The following is a 16,658-nucleotide window of genomic DNA, read 5'->3' on the forward strand; positions in this document are numbered from 1 at the left end:
GGCTCTGGGTCAGTTAGGCGGGGGGTGGGGGGGGGTGGGGGGTGGGGGGGTGGGGGGTGGGGGGGGTGGGGAGAGGGAGCGGTACGGAGGAGGCGGGGCGAGCCTGCGGCGGCAGAAGCCGGCGTGACGTTGCAGCAACCTGAGGCGCGCCGTGCGTTCTCCTGGGGAAGTTGTCCCCCGATCACAGGAGCCTGGCCGTGGTGGGCTGCACTGGCTCCTGGGAGGGGCGGTGTGGAGAGTGACCTGTGCTCGCACACAGGCTTTTTGGTGGCGGCAGCAGCAGCCTTAGCGTCTCATGCCCGTCTCTGGGGTCCGCGCTGATAGCCGTGGCTCGCGCCCGTCTCTGGAGTTCGTTTAAGCGGCGCTCTGAATCCCCTCTCCTTGCGCACCGTGAAACAAAGAGGCAAGAAAAAGTCTCTTGCCTCTTCAGCAGCTGCAGACTTTTTCCCGGACTCCCTCCCGGCTAGCTGTGGTGCGCTAACCCCTTCAGGCTGTGTTCACGCAGCCAACCCCAGTCCTCTCCCTGCGATCTGACCGAAGCCCGAGCCTCAGCTCCCAACCCCTGCCCGCCCCGGCGGGTGAGCAGACAAGCCTCTCGGGCTGGTGAGTGCTGCTCGGCGCCGATCCTCTGTGCAAGAATCTCTCCGTTTTTCCCTCTGCGCTCTTGTTGCTGTGGGATCCGCGCTGATAGCCGCGGCTCGTGCCCGTCTCTGGAGCTCGTTTAGGCGGCGCTCTGAATCCCCTCTCCTTGCGCGCCGCGAAACAAAGAGGCAAGAAAAAGTCTCTTGCCTCTTCGGCAGCTGCAGTCTTTTTCCCGGACTCCCTCCCGGCTAGCACCGAAGCCCGAGCCTCAGCTCCCAGCCCCCGCCCTCCCCAGCAGCTGAGCAGACAAGCCTCTCGGGCTGGTGAGTGCTGCTCGGCGCCGATCCTCTGTGCGGGAATCTCTCCGCTTTGCCCTCCGCACCCCTGTGGCTGCGCTCTCCTCCGTGGCTCTGAAGCTTCCCCCCTCTGCCACCCGCAGTCTCTGCCCACGAAGGGGCTTCCTAGTGTGTGGAAACCTTTCCTCCTTCACAGCTCCCTCCCACTGGGGCAGGTCCCATCCCTATTTTTTTGTCTCTGTTATTTCTTTTTTCTTTTGCCCTACCCAAGTACGTGGGGATTTTCTTGCCTTTTGGGAGGTCTGACGTCTTCTGCCAGCGTTCAGTGGGTGTTCTGTAGGAGCAGTTCCACGTGTAGATGTATTTCTACTGTATCTGTGGGAAGGAAGGTGATCTCCGCGTCTTACTCTTCCGCCATCTTGCCCCTATTCCTATTCTCAGTCTTTATCACCATTATATTTAAACTGTAGTATTTGCCAGTTTGATACGGTCTTTATAGTTAAAGTTTTTGTGTAATTGCTGTGATCGTATTAGAGATTAAACAGTTTCAAATTCAGTTGTCTTCAAGAGGTTATTATCATTGAAGATGGAACAAGAGTAGATTATTTATTTAGCCAAAAATTTATGGAGCACTGAAAGTGAATCAGACACTGTGATAGTCACTAGGAATAGAGAGATGAAGAAGTCCCTGATGTTAAGGATCCACACTTGAGTTGGGAGACATAATGTGCGATTAAGTGCTTTGAAGGAGAAAGAAGAATTGGTCAGTATTATAGCCTCAGTTCCCCTGAATGCAGAGTCTGAGGCAGAAAGCTTAGGTGTTGTTATAGTTTGCCTCCCTCATTTTATAGGTGGGAACATTCAGACACACAGGTTAATAGTTCCAAGTTTAGTCAGGAATTACGGAACTTGGACGAAAACTATTCCATGAATGGCTTTAATAAGGATAGAGGATTTCTTAAAGCAACTGCTCAGAGTGCTGTTGGCAATATAAAATAGAACATATATATACACAATATAATATAGAATAGAAAGCACCAGATCTCTTAATTTTATTTTGACTGTGGGCTAAGAAACTAGAGTTTCTTGCTTTCTATATTATTTAAGTCCCTTCCATAGATCATTAATTATCTGGGTGAAATTTTCACCAAATTATATGAATGTTCAGAAATTATGTTTTGTTTCCAAAGAATTCTTCCTTTAGAATGTAGAGGGGCTAGATAGTGAAATAATATTTTTTTTTGGCACTTAATGCTGGTGTTAACATGGACAAGAATTGCAATTTAAGGTGTGGTTTGTTAACTTTTAAGTTGCACTTATGAGGTAAATCTGCTTGGGTGTGTTTGCTTCAGTTGTTTCTAATTTACTAAGGAGAGATTTGGTCCATAAAAAATTAGTTTTGAGTCTCTTTCAGATTTGAGTTAAGATTGTCATGACTTGCAGTGAAAATGAATATCAATTTTTCAACATCATGATTTATTGAATAATTCCTAGTGATTATTAAGCACTCTTTATAATGAGTTATAGAAGTTTTGCTAAATGTTGTTTTAGAATCTTGCTGAGATTTTTAATGGCTTCTTGTAGTAGTTCCCCCTACCCCCTTGAAATTCTTAGTGTCTTTTAAATTCATATGATTACAATAGCTTTGAGAAGTAGAGAGTAGGAAAAAAATTTTATTCTCTGAAGGTAGCACCTCTCATAGCCCCTAGTTTGGGACTTTTCTCGTTTAATCAAGTTGCCTAGTCTAGTGTGTAATATTGATTGGATTAAGCAGAGCTATTGAGTATTTTAATTAAGTTTTGTAGAACAATGCAGCGTTTAATTCAGCCTTTTTCTTTTGAAGACATATTGTTTGAAACATAAATTTGTATTCTTTATCAGATTTTCTTCTAAAAACTTGGTCTTTGGAATCAGATTTGAAATTGAATCTTGATCATGTCACTTGTTAACTATATGACTTTGGGCAAATTACTTAAATATCTCTGAGCTAGTATTCTCAGCAGTGAAAGAAAGGATATAGAATCTAAGTCATAGGGGTGCTCTGAGGAGTACATGAGATAATTAAAAAATCTAGTATTGTGCTAACCTAGATGAATTCTTTCTCCTTCAGTCTGTCTTTGCTTTAGCTGTCTTCAATTTCCCATAGGTTTCCTTGATAGAATTGTAAATATTCACTTTTTTCTAAATTTTTAAAAATATTTAAATTATTGTCTCCTGGTGTCTCGTGAAAAAGTGTGAGGAAAGTGAAAAAGTATGGTGAAAGTCTGCTACTGTGTTGTATAAAAACGTTGGCTTGGAAAACTTCTGATCAGGTCTCCTGTCATCTTTTGTAATTTTGAAAAACTTCGAGGGAATTTAGCTTTAAGTCTGAGTTTGTTTTCCTTTTTGTAACATACTGAATTTGCCCAAATGGATGAAAGTGAAATTATTAGCCATTCTTGAATAAATTATAACGACTAGATCAGCACTGTTGAATGCAAATGTTTGTGCCACATGTAATTTAAAATTTTGCAGTAGCCATATGGAAAAAAATCAGGTGAAATTAATTTTAATAATATATTTAACCCCGTATATACAAAATATCTTTCAACACATAATCAACATAACAGTTATTGATATTTTACATTGTTTTGTGCTTTGAAGTCAAAAACATGGTATGTTTTATAGTTTCAGCACATTCAATTTGGACTAGATATATTTCAAGAGCTACATGTGGCTAGTGGCCACTACATTATATAGCAAAGGTCTATGTGAGTAAAATATAATATTACAGCAGTAGTGGGCTTTAGCTGTGTGTGATAAAAATGTCAATGGTTATCACTGGTTTAAAGCTTATCTTCATGCCTTAGCAGTCACTTATGTGGATGGTAAGAATTTACCCATCTTTGCAATCTCTATCCCATAAATGATTTTACTAGTTATTCATTGTCCATTCCCAAAGATTTGTAAAGTTTCATAGGCCCAAAATATGCTCTTCGATTATTGAGAGCATAAACCAAACTTAATATATGTTTGTTCTCTTCACATTCATCAAATCTGTAGGTGTGACATGAGCAAGATTGTATTTTGAGAAGCTCGTCCTGGATCACTGTGAAGAATACGTTGGGGAAGGGGTCAGAAGATGGGGGGGGAACAGTAAGAAGGCCATTGCAGTTTACATGTGAGAAATACTGGCAGCTAATGGGAGGGAGTGTGGGGTGAGAGTTGGAGAAGTGGAAAGAAAGAAGGGGGCTGATAGTAGCTTGAGAGTGACTGAAGGAATGCTTTTGTTTTTCTTTGCTTGTGTGCATTTTAAAGATGATTGAGACTTGAAATGTAGATGTGAGGCATCCTGTTGAGAGGAAGCAGATGAACATATGAGAGAAAAGGGTAACTGATAGGGTAATCCTGAGAAAAGATGGGAAGAGATGAAACTTGTATATAAAGAGAGGTTTGTTGTTTTTTTTAAATAGGTTTTGTCAAGTTGGCTTAAACTTTAGAACTGTGGGGAATATCTATCACTAAGAAAAATAAAGGCTAAATTAGAGTTGTACTCTCCTCCCTCTCTTTTAAATTGGAAGGGAGAGAGAAGGTGAAATTAGAGTTAAATTAAGAAGTGATAGAGAACAGACTTGTGGTTGCAAAGGGGGAGGGGGTTGGGAGAGGGATGGAGTGGGAGTTTGGGATTAGCAGATGTAAGCTATTATATATGGAATGGATAAAAAACAAGGTCCTACTGTATAGCACAGAGAACTATATTCAGTATCCTATGCTAAATCATAATGGAAAAGAATATTAAAAAATATATATATATGGGTAACTAGATCACTTTGCTGTACAGAAATTGACACATTGTAAATCAACTATACTTGAGTAAAACAAAAGTGATTTAGCGGCAGTTTTGGATCAATAAGTATGTTTGAGATCAGTATGTATACTAGGCATCAGTAAATATTTATACTTATTAAAATCTTTCTCACCCGGAGGATTTTATTTAAATATAGTTAATGGCAGTAAACTGTTTTTCCGTAAAGTTTTAATGGAATACGAAATGGCAAAGAACATTGGTTCCACCTGTTCTGGTTTTAAGGCATGGAGATGCACTCTTGTTACCTCAGGTGATGGAGGTTTTTTTGTTTTGGATTCTTGGGGAGGGAAGGAAGCCCAACACAGTCGATCTCTGTAGTTGTGATGAAACAGTTTCTGAGAGCTAACAAGGTGTTTCCTCAATCCATAGCCCCTGCCCTTTACCTCCCTCCTGCCAAGCAGTGGAAACCATTTTCAGGGGAAATCAATATTTATAAAACATAAAAATTGAGCTTCACTGATTCAAGTGAAGGTTAGGGGGCCGATCTCTGCCAGCCTTTTCCCCCTCTTCTGCCCCTCTGACACTTCCTCCTCCTTTTCCCTTCTTCCCGAGGCCCTTCTGAGGATCTATAGGAACATGTGAAAACTCCTCTAACACCAGTCATTCCTCATCAGCTAGAAGAGCAGTAACTCTCTTGGCCCTCTTTTTGCTTTGGTGACTCACTGGCAACTCTAGTAAATGCCATTCCCCTCAGGTGCTGAACCTCCTGCCGCTTTTCTGGTCACCTTCTTGTGACTTAGCTTCTATTTGTCTGTCTTTATACCATGAACTAGTGTCATCTGCTGCTGCTGCTACTGATTATAGTACAATCTTTATGTCTCATAGTCAAGTGCCTCAACAAATAGGCTCTAATTGGATTGATTAGTTATTATCCAATATAGAGTCACTTCTCTTGGGGTCTGCTAGGCTCCCTCATGTCCAGTTCTAAAAATGGCTGCCGTTGGCACAGAGGCCCATTCTTCACCCTTTCACATGTAGCTAAGCTATTGGGGTCACATGACACAAGGCTGGGTGGAGAATTTCCCTCAGATTCCCTCAGAACTTCCCTGGATTGCTTCTCTCAGAAGGTGGCTGTGGTTGTTTTTTGGCCTATTCATTACATAGGATGCTCTATACATTCTTGATACCTCAGTTAATCAAAAATGGACAGCTTTTTTCTGTTTGATCCTATTTTGTTGGTAATAATGATAACAGCCTTAGCTATCACTCAGGTGTTTTCCTTGTGCAGGAACAGTATTAAGCATTTTACATGTAGTAGCTCATGAGCTATGTGATGCATTTTACTGATGAAAAAACTGAGTCACATTGGAATATGAAGTGCCTGTTCAACGTTTACAGCTTTTCGTTAGTGGGGTGGGGAGGGATGAATACAGGCAGTCACTTTTCCAAACAATAAAAGACTTATAGTCTATAGCATAACATTTCAGAGCTGCAACTGACCAGGGCGATCATCTATCATATTTCTTCTATTTTACATGTGAGACAATTGAGAGTTTAGGTGACTTGCTTAAGGTTGCAGAGGCCAGTCATTTCCAGCGAACCCAGAGTTTCTAATTCCTAGACTAGTCCTCTTTCTGCTTTAGAATGAGTACCTAAGACACAAAGTTTTGAATGTTAATCTTGAAACCCAAACCTATTAAGTGTTAGCAGATACAGTAAGTGGATACATAATGTATGGTTGTACACAATCATCCATGTAGGCTTTTTTTTCTTAGCTTACTGTTTAGCTTGAGGATGGTATATATATACAGAGAAGAGACTGGAGTTGATTATTCACAAGAAATATTTATTGAAGAAACTTATTATTATTATTATGATTTTTGGCTGAGCCAGGCGGCATGCGGGATCTTAGTTCCCTGCAGAAACTATTATTGAATTAATGTCCTCATGTCTAGCTGAAGGTGAAAGTACTTTCTTGCCAGGTTGGAGTCTTCCTGTGATATGTGGCAGTGATTGAGAAAGTCCAACATAAAGCATGATGGAGGAAATCAATTGAAATACAGTGAAGGTGCACAACCCTGGAGGGTTTGGTAAAGAAGCTTGGATTAAAGATAGAAAAGAGCTAATTATGCTAGATGTAAAATATTTACTTATTCCCTTCTTTGAAAAAGCATTTACTTTTGTAATGCATCTTGGTTTTTAATGAAACATGACCATGGAGTTAAGTTGCTTACTAAAGGGTTAGCAGAATAGCCCTGGCTTGACTAAATGACATAACTTTATGGATAGTCAGGTCCAAAAAGGATATTTAAACTCTAGAGAATGTCTTGATTCTTGAAAGTTAGTAAAATACAGAAGCCTAGTACATTCCTCTAAGTCAATAAAATAAGACCAGCTCAGAATGTTTTCCTTGGTAGAAATGCAGATTCTCAGCCACCATCCTGCACATCAAGATACGTTCAGAGTGGGCCTCAGCAGTTTGGGTTTTAACAAGCCCTCCAGGTGATTCCAGTGCTTGCGAAGTTTGAGAACCACTGTCATAGAAGCAACCAACTTAACAGTTAAAACAATTTCATTTTGGTTGTGTTGGAGAAGAAAGATATTTTCCTGCTAAAGTTTTAGAATCAATAAACAACGAGCTCAACCAGTGTCTTCTCTGGATAAAGTTACGATTGTAGTAAACTGTTTTTCGTATATCTGATGGAAAGAGTATATATAGGCATTGGAAGTCCTGGCTTCGTAGTTTATCTCAGATATATGCTAATTAACCTTGAGGAAGTTTCTTTTTTAAGGCCATAGCTTCTTCTTCTGAAAAATGGGACAATACCATCCACCAGGGAGGATCATAGAAAGGGTTGGAAATAATGTAAACAAGTGCTCAATACTTAATAGGCATTGAAAGATCATTATTACTTAAATCATCAGCTTTGTTGTTTTTCTCCCAGTTTAGAGACTATAGCTCCCTCAACACTGTTTACATTTATTAAAAAATAATTTGAAATGTTAATTATGTGATAATTCAGAGATATCAGTTCTTTATCTTCCTAAATCATCCTTGGCTAGATCATTCTTGGCATATAGTCTACTGCTTGGTCACCTAATACTATGTTAGGGGAAATTCCAGACCAACTAGAATTGAACTCAGTTCACTTGAGACAGTGATTTTGGCAAACTGCCAGTTAACTTTCAGCCTGGATTAAACTTTTCTAGAATCTAAAAGGAAACAAGATCATTTAAATTATTGTAGTCACAAGTAGAAAATTGGAAGAATGATTTCATTCTAGGCCTCTTTAGAACTAAGTTATACCTTATGTAGGATTAAAAAAAAAGAATTTAATGTGAATTTGAATTTTAGGACACTTGATAATTGGATATACGTATTTGTAGAATGAAAGTTGGAACTCATTGTACTTAAGTAGCGTTGAGAGAATGACACTGATGGCATGAATGTTGGCTAAGCAGGATCCATCTTTCCGACCCTACATTTTGCCTCGCCCCCTTTTTTCTTTTTGAATTAATTTTCTTCTGTAATTGTGGAAAACATTTTTATGGTTCCAAAGGAAAAACTATAAAAGACGGTACATTCAGAGAAGTCTAGCTTCCAAGTTTATGCTGTCTGCTAACTGTTCTCTTCCTCTCCCTATAGGCAATCATTTTTGTTTGTTTTTGGTTTATTCTTTTTTAAAAATAAACACACATTCATTTTTATCTTCCTTTGTGGATAAAAGGCAACATTATATTTACACTGTTCTGCACTTTACTTTTTCACTATTCCGTAGCGTGTAGGTCTTATACCACTTTACAACTGCATAATACTCAGCTGCATGGTACTTTGTCATATAGATGTATTGTAGTTTATTCAACCATCTTCTATTGATAGACATTTAGTTTGCTTCCATTCTTTGCTATTACAAATAGTATTTTGCAGTATATCTTTGGAATAAATTCCTAGAAATGAGATTGTGGGTCATAGTTTAAATGCAGATGTAATTTTGCTAGCAGTTGCCAACTTTCCCTCCATAGAGGTTGTAACAGTTTCTGTTCGCATTAGGAATATGTGAGAATCCTTATTTCCTTACAGCTTTGTCAACAGAGTATGTTAGACTTTTGGAGTTTTGCTAATCTGATACGTGAGAAATGATTACATCAGCATCCAGTTGACTCTTGAACAACACAGGTTTGAACATTGTGGGTCCACTTATATGTGGATTTTTTTCAATAGTAAATTTTACAGTACTACACGATCTGTTCTTGCTTGAATCTGTGAATGCAGAACCATGGATGTGGAGTATAGGGAGGGCCAACTATAACTTATACAAGGAGTTTTGACTGAGCTGAGGGTTGGTGCCCCTAACCCCCGTGTTGTTGAAGGGTCAGCCGTAGTTTTAATTAGTGTTTCTCTTCTTATGAGTGAGAGTAAACATTAATTAAACATCTTTTTACTTAAACTTTTTGAATTAACTTCATATTTATGTTTATTTTCTAAGGAAGTATTTCTTGGTTATTACTGCTGCTACTGTTGTGAATAATTATTCTGGATTTTCCCCCCTAGAGGTCGTAATAATAATCACTCAAGAAACAGTGTTACCTCACACGTATGATTAAATAAAAAAGACCTATTTACATATTTCTTGTATTCAGAGATGTCACAATCTAATTTGGGAAAAAAGACTTGCATGAAGATCATCATGGTTCAGTGAAATAAATGCTGATGGAGATAAATACCAAGTTCTGTGGGAGCATTGGGATTGGGATGGAGTGACTTGGATATCAGGAAGGTATCAGGAAGATTATTGGTTAGCATATGAGGTAGTCTTTGGGTTGAGTCTTTAAGGAAGAGGAGGAGATTTCTAGGCTGACCCTGCCTGGAAGAGTATTACTGCCAGAGGAAGCAATGCCAAGGAAGAATGTGGTGTCTGAGCATTCACAGGTCACCTGGTTTTGTGGTGGGTTGTGGTGGGCTGGGCGTTGTGACGTGACTGCAGCTGGACCATGTGGATTTGCTAGGTCTCCACTTCTTGACCCTGAGCCCACTTCTAAATTTAAGCACAACAATGCCAACTTGATTAAAAATTTGATTAAAATATTCATCTTTCTATTTTCTTAATTTTCCCCCTGAAGCATACATCCCCTCTTGATAATCTTCCTACTCATTTTTGAATAAACTGGGAAGGGTAACCCTGAGAGGAGGTAGAGTGATTTCTTTGCCCCCTTCCCATTTTATTGTTGAGCAAGCCTAAAGACTTTATTTTTCATCTCTGCTGTACTTTTGATTTATACTTACTGCTTGCTTATTGCCAAGTTCAAGGCTCCTTATATAGTAGCTTGTTGTTTTTTTTAAAATTAATTAATTAATTAATTTTTGGCTGCATTGGGTCTTTGTTGCTGCACGTGGGCTTTTACTAGTTGTGGGAGCCGGGGCTACTCTTTGTTGAGGTGCGCGGCCTTCTCATTGTGGTGGCTTCTTTTGTTGCGGAGCAAGGGCTCTAGGCACGTGGGCTTCAGTAGTTGTGGCCTGCGAGCTCAGTAGTTGTGGCTCGTGGGCTCTAGAGTGCAGGTTCAGTAGTTGCGGCGCACGGGCTTAGTTACTCTGTGGCATGTGGGATCTTCCTGGACCAGGGCTCGAACCCATGTCCCCTCATTGGCAGGCAGATTCTTATCCACTGAGCCACCAGGGAAGCCCAGTAGCTTGTTTTGTTTGCTTAAGGGAAAGGACTGGCAAGGTGTGAGGGTGGTTATAAGAGAGTTGATAAGGCTGGAAAGGTAGGCAGGGGCTAGTCGGAAACTTTGTATCTCATTTTGAGGAATGTGTATTTTATAGTTGAGTCTCTAAAAATCTGAAATGGATAAGGGGCAGAGGAGAGGGATTGGAGGAGGGGAATGACAAGATTAGCTTTACATTTTTGAAAGGTAACTTTGATGACTGTGTTGAGGAAGATGGATTGGACAATGTACAGTGTAGACAAGGGGGCAATGGTCCCCAGACCAGCAGCATCACCTGGGAACTTGTTAGAAATACAGATTCTCAGGTCCCACCCCGGACCTACTGAATCAGAAACTCTGGGAGTGGGGTGCAGCAATCTGTGTTTTATTTGATTCTGGTGAATGTGAAAGTTTGAGACTAGGGATATGAAGGCTAATGAGGCTGTATATTATGGTTTGCAAATGCCTTTCACATTAATTATGTAGTTGATTTTGTTGAGATGATCATTATATTTGTGTCTTACTTTCACAGTCAAAGAGAAATAGAATAACTAGGATTTTGTGATTTAGTTACTTATATGAAAGCCTAGTATTAAGATTTGAAAAGCTGGGATAATGTGGTAATATATTATACTTGGAAGAGGGAGACAGTCTAGGATCATGCGGAACAATAAATACAGTCATGGGGAAGTACTGTAGTAGAATAAAACAAGTAAGAGGTGCTTAATCTTTTTTTTTTTTTTTTTTTTTTTTTTTTTTTAGGTGCTTAATCTTGAATGCTCTAGATGTTGCGTGTACATGACATTGATTTGTATCGTGGTACTTAAATCTGCAGTGGGGAAAAGTGAAGATATTATTTTTTAAAAAAAGGGGAACATGAACTCTTTGTGGAGCCCAGAGGAAAGGATGGGTTTACTCAAGATTTGCTGAGATGCCCTGTGCAATCGGTTCCACACAGCTGTTATGAGGTGGTCTATTTTCATTCTTTAAATAATAGCTAGCAGCTGATTTGCATCTAACCCAGTTTTCATTTGTTTTTCTTTGAGAGTGTGAGGGCTGTGGGTTTAAATTTCAACTTTCTGGAAGTGGGACTGAGTAAATCTGATAATCTTCTTTATTTTCCTCTGTTAGCTTTGCTGGGTGACCAAAAGGACAGATAAAGCAAATGCTTTGTAAATATCATAATTGTATCTTAAAGGATAAGTAATCTTTTTTTTCTCCTTCGAATTTTATTCCAGGACCCATCAGTTACACAAGTGACAAGAAATGTCCCACCAGGACTTGATGAATACAATCCATTCTCGGATTCTAGAACAGTAAGACTATTCTTAATTGGACTACTTTTAAATATTAAAATGGAAATTAAATAGGATTTATATTTCAATTATGGTTTCTTTTTAGTTGATTGGTTAAACTTGTATAAAATAAGCTGTTAGTGTTTTATTTAGAATTTAGCAAGTTTATTAAAACAGGAAGGAATATTCCTAGTAATTGAAAATTACCATGATGGTTCTACAAATTAAATTGCTAATAACCCCTCTAATATGTTAAAATTACTACAGTTCTTTAAACAGGAGAGGTTTTTTGGTATACATGTTAGTTTCATGGTAATACAGAGTGATGTTTTCTTACAAAGAGAGATGTTCGTCTGGAACTGTACCATGAATATTTGTATGATTGTCATTTGAATTAGGTGATTCTGAATAGGATTAGCTTTCTACTCTGGTAGACTAGAACCTCTGGAACCTGGCCTAGGAGCATATTCTTCTCAAAATGTAGTCTTGGTTTATAAAATGAACGAGTATGGAAAAAACCCTTAAAGGATAGGGTTCTCTACCCTGAGTGCATATTAGAAGCACCTGGAGAACTTTATTACAGTATCTGTTAGGGCTCTAATCTCTCACAGGGCGGTTTTGTTTTTTGTTTTTGCTATAGTGCTTTTGATGATTTTATTGTGAGCCAGTTTTGAGGACCACTGAAGGTAGGTTCTGTTGAGAATTCTCCCTCAAAATTTCTCTGGCAAATAATTTTGTCTCCTGTATTTGAGTTTTTAGCTCAAATATCCCACTCATGAGGCCCCTAATTTTAGACATTGTTGGCTCTTGAACTGTTAGTCATCCTCTTAAAGATTCTTAAAGTTCTTCAGTTATGTGCTTGGATTTACATGTCATTATAAGGATCCTTACTTGATCATCTCTTCCTGATGCATGTTTTTCATAGTCTAGAAAATAATTCTAGAAGATCGTGTAGGCTTTTGCTTGGAAATTTCTTCAAGATGTATTAACTTTTTAGTTTTAAGAAGAGCTTTGTACAAAGTAAAAGCACTAAAATAAGAGTGAACTTTAAAATTTCACTTTATTTCAAAGCCCTCATTTATTTTAACAGCCTCTGTTTATGTGTAGCAGCTGCAACCCAGGCTGAGATCATCAAGTGTTCTTTGAACATGTCAGTTTCAGATTGAACCCTGTGAAATGGCCAATAAGTTGACCAGTTTTGACATGTAAAGATGGCAGTGTCGTATGGCTCAACCTTATAGTAAACTGTGAAAATGCATGAGATTGCAACTTGGTAGGAGTTGAAAGGGAGAAAAAGAAAAGCCCGGTATATTTTATTCCACTATATGTAGTTTGATAATTTCTGGGGGGGTGGAGATGGGAACAAGACTGTTAAAGTTTGTTGGTAAAGAATAAAGGGAGGTTTTTATATATTTTTTTGGAAGATTTTACTAGCAAAAAATGTTTAACCTTTTTACAGTAGCAGCTTTAGATTATTCTTTTTAGAAGTAGTAATGTTCTTCAACAGGTTGTCTACTCTGTACCATGTGCTTTACCTGTATTATCTTATCGAATTCTTATAACAGCATTCAAAATGGATATTTTTTGTTTCCTTTTACTGATAAAGAATCTTAGACACAAGTCATCCAGCTAGTAAGTGGCAGAACTGGTTTATGTAACTCATCTTTTTTCTGTAAAGCTTTTGCCTTTTCCATTTTGTTAGTGCTGTCTTTAGAGACAGATGCCTAAGAAATAGAAGATAATGTCCCGGTCCATGGAAAATTTCTCACCTAATTGGGATTTTAAAAAATTACACGAATTAGATATATCCAGGAAGAATAAAACAAAAATGTAAATTATGGTTCTAAATGTTGAGACTTTACAGTCAAGGAAAGGTTTTCTGAAAGAGAGTAGCTAGGCAATAATGAAAAGCCAGCTTACAACGAAACACTTCTCTTAGATTTGATGAGTGAGATAGTGTCAGAACCAGGAAAAATATTGTTACAAGAGCACTTAGGCATTTTCCACTGAACTTTTTACATGATGGAAAATACAGATGCAATAATTTAAAAATTCAAAATTCTTTTGTTTCCTGTATGTATGATTTTAGAAATTTGTCCCACCACTCCCCCCTCCCCGCCTGTTTTTGCAGCTGTGACTATTTTCTAAGAGCAGACGTACTTGGATAATTGATGTAAGTGATATGTCAGAACTCAGTCCAGATACTATTTTAGTTGATTGTTGTTATGCATATTTGTCTTAGAAAAGTATTTGTGAAAATGAAGCTTCTAGATTGTTGCAGAAGGGTGTGGTGAGCTACTTGAGGTCAAGTAGGAAGATCCTTCAGCAGAATAAGCATATAACCTTAAGGTTTTAGAAAGTTCCTGTCTTTTTAATTTTTTTATTAGGTTTCCTTTTATATTTAGTTTTCTGTTTGAATGGAAACTTTAAGGAAAGTAACAATTAAATATTTAAAAAATTTTAATAATTTACATATTAATTCATTCTGTATTATAAATTCAGAGAAAGGAATCCTCATAAAACACCACGTAGTTTAGACTTAGTCTGTTGGTAGTATACTGGAAAGCTAGTCAGCAGTCGAAATGTGGTGGTCTGAATTGAGATGTGCTATAAAATGGAGGGTAGTCTTTGGTTATGAAATAATTTTTTTCTGTTTGAACTCAAAATGCATTTTACCACTGGAATTATGTTGAGCTTGGTGGGTAGCTTCCCTGGCCTGCCCTCTAAAGCTTAATGCATAAATTACTAGAAGAATTAGCTCATCCTTGAGAACTGTTATGTATTTAGGGGGAATGTTTTCCTTTTAAATTAGGCAACAGTTTAAAATGCCTACTGCAGCTTGATTCTCACTCGTTACAGCCACTGGTGATGGCATTCACGGCTTCAGACAGGATGTCTTCTGGCGGGTGTTGAAGTACAGGGATAGGGAGACCTATGTGTGTTGTGGGGGGAAGTGTGGTGTTGTTGATAAAATCCTTAGTGATGTTTCTCAGGGCCTAGTTTACTGTCATATTTTTTTTCTTCAGGAATAGGTTGCTTGATTCCTTTTCTGTTCTGCTAGTTGTTGACATATATGATTTCTGTCATATAAAGCAGCAAGATCTGCAGAAGAACCAAGAGAAGAAAATTCCAAGTACTGGCACGCTCAAGTGGTCATTTCTGACCATAAAGGACATAGATAAATGATTTATGTAAGTAAGAACTGCCTCTGACTAAGTTAATTCAGGACATGGAGTAGACTGAGAGTCATAAGACCCGGATTCTAATCCAGGCCTTGCCACTAATTAGTTGGTACCTTTAGACAAGCCATCTAACCTCTCTGGGCATCTTTTTTTTTTTTTTTTTTTTTCAATGTGTAACAGTGGAGGCAGAGAGGAAGATGTTGAGTTAAATAATTTCTGATGTCAGCTTTTGTTTTGAAAATGGATAAAACTTTTAGCTCCAGGCACTGACTGGATAGTACGTAGTAGCTTGCCTATTTTTAATACCACAAAAGCAATTCCTGTACTGTAATATCTGTCTTTCTTTTCCCTTGGCACGCATTTCCTTTTTTCTTTCTCCTTTGCTTCTTGTCTTTCTTGGAGCTCATTATCGGTCCCTTCCGAAACCAGTCTTCTTTGTTTCTTGTCTCATTTAATGATAACTATTGCCTTCTGTTCTTCTAGTGTCATTGGCTGGAAGTACCTGAGTCATCTTTGGCTCAAACAGCTTCTTTTCCTACATCTAATCAGTAGCCACGTCCTGTCATTTTTACTTCCAGGAGATATTACCTGTCTGTCCTTTTCATTCCTACAAAACTGTCCTAATTCAGGTACTCATGTGAGATAATACAATGACCTGTCTACTTACCTGTCTCCAGTTTCTCTTCTTCAAATCAGTTTTTTGCAGTATGACTAGAATTATTTTTTTAAGGCAAAGTTCAGATTAGGTCTTTTCTCCTTAGAAATGTGTGCATTGATTATGCATTGCCTACATAGTAGTGTGCCATGTGGGGCCGCCATGATTTGACTTAAGACTATCTTTTTTTATTTTTAATTTTTTATAGTCTTTATTTTTTAGAGCAGTTTGAGGTTTACAGAAAAATTGAGCAGAAAGTAGAGAGTCTCCATAGACTTCTTCCCCAGACTGTCTGTTTAATCTTATCGTCTAAGGTGCCATTTGCTCCAGCTAAAGTCATCTACTTTCTAACCCACAACCCCATTGAGACCAACTCCCTTAGGGCATTTATTGGTCATTGAATGGAGTAAAGAGACACTGTGTGTGGTCATAATGCCTGGCTTCCCTAGGTTATCCTTACCTCCTTTAATGGGCCAAGATGAACCTCTCATACTAGGTATATTCATTTTCTATTGCTGTGTAAAAAATTACTAAAAATTTAGCAGCTTGAAAAAGCACACATTTATTATTTTATCATTTCTGTAGGTCAGGAGTTTGGGCACAGCTTAACTGGGTCATTTGTTCAGGGTTTCACAAGGTTGTGATCAAGGTGTGATCTGGGCTGCATTCTCATCCAGAGGCTGGACTGGGGAAGAATCTGTTTCCAAGCTCATTCAGGTTGTTGCCAGAATTAATACCCTTGTGATTGTATGACTGGGGGCCCCAGCTTTTGGCCAGCTATCAGCTGGAGGCCACCTTCAGGTCATCGATGCTGTCTACAGTTCCTAGAGGCTGCATGGTTTCTTGCCACACAGGCTTCAACATCATGGCCATTTATTTCAGAGAGTCTGCAGAGAGTCTCTCACACTTTGCTACTAAGATGGAGTCCCTATGTTACATAATGTAATCAAGGGAATGATATCCCATCACTGTTACCGAATTCTGTCGATTAGAAGCATGTCACAGGTCCTGCATACACTCAAGGAGAGGGTATTATATTAAGACGTGAACGCCAGGAGGGTAGAATCATTGAGGTTCACCTTAGGGTTTGTATGCCACGCTGGGAATAAGATGGCACATTAGGGTTAGGACTGTATAACTTCATATCTCTTCATGCCC

The 16,658-nt window shown here is 38.7% G+C and overlaps 1 protein-coding gene across 2 annotated transcripts in view; it reads left to right on the forward strand.

The window, feature by feature from the left end:
- SCAMP1 (secretory carrier membrane protein 1) overlaps nucleotides 1–16,658 on the forward strand; it is a 117,397-nt gene that overhangs the window by 21,173 nt on the left and 79,566 nt on the right. Inside the window, exon 2 of one of the 2 annotated variants that reach the window (XM_061189379.1) lies at nucleotides 11,607–11,684. In XM_061189379.1, coding sequence (XP_061045362.1) covers nucleotides 11,607–11,684 — 78 coding nt within the window. Of the gene's footprint in view, nucleotides 1–11,606; nucleotides 11,685–14,762; nucleotides 14,855–16,658 lie in introns of those variants that run through there. The other variant, XM_061189380.1, reaches the window with a different exon arrangement.

This window comes from Eubalaena glacialis, chromosome 4 (assembly GCF_028564815.1).
Source record: "Eubalaena glacialis isolate mEubGla1 chromosome 4, mEubGla1.1.hap2.+ XY, whole genome shotgun sequence".
Classification (NCBI taxonomy): Eukaryota; Metazoa; Chordata; class Mammalia; order Artiodactyla; family Balaenidae; genus Eubalaena; species Eubalaena glacialis.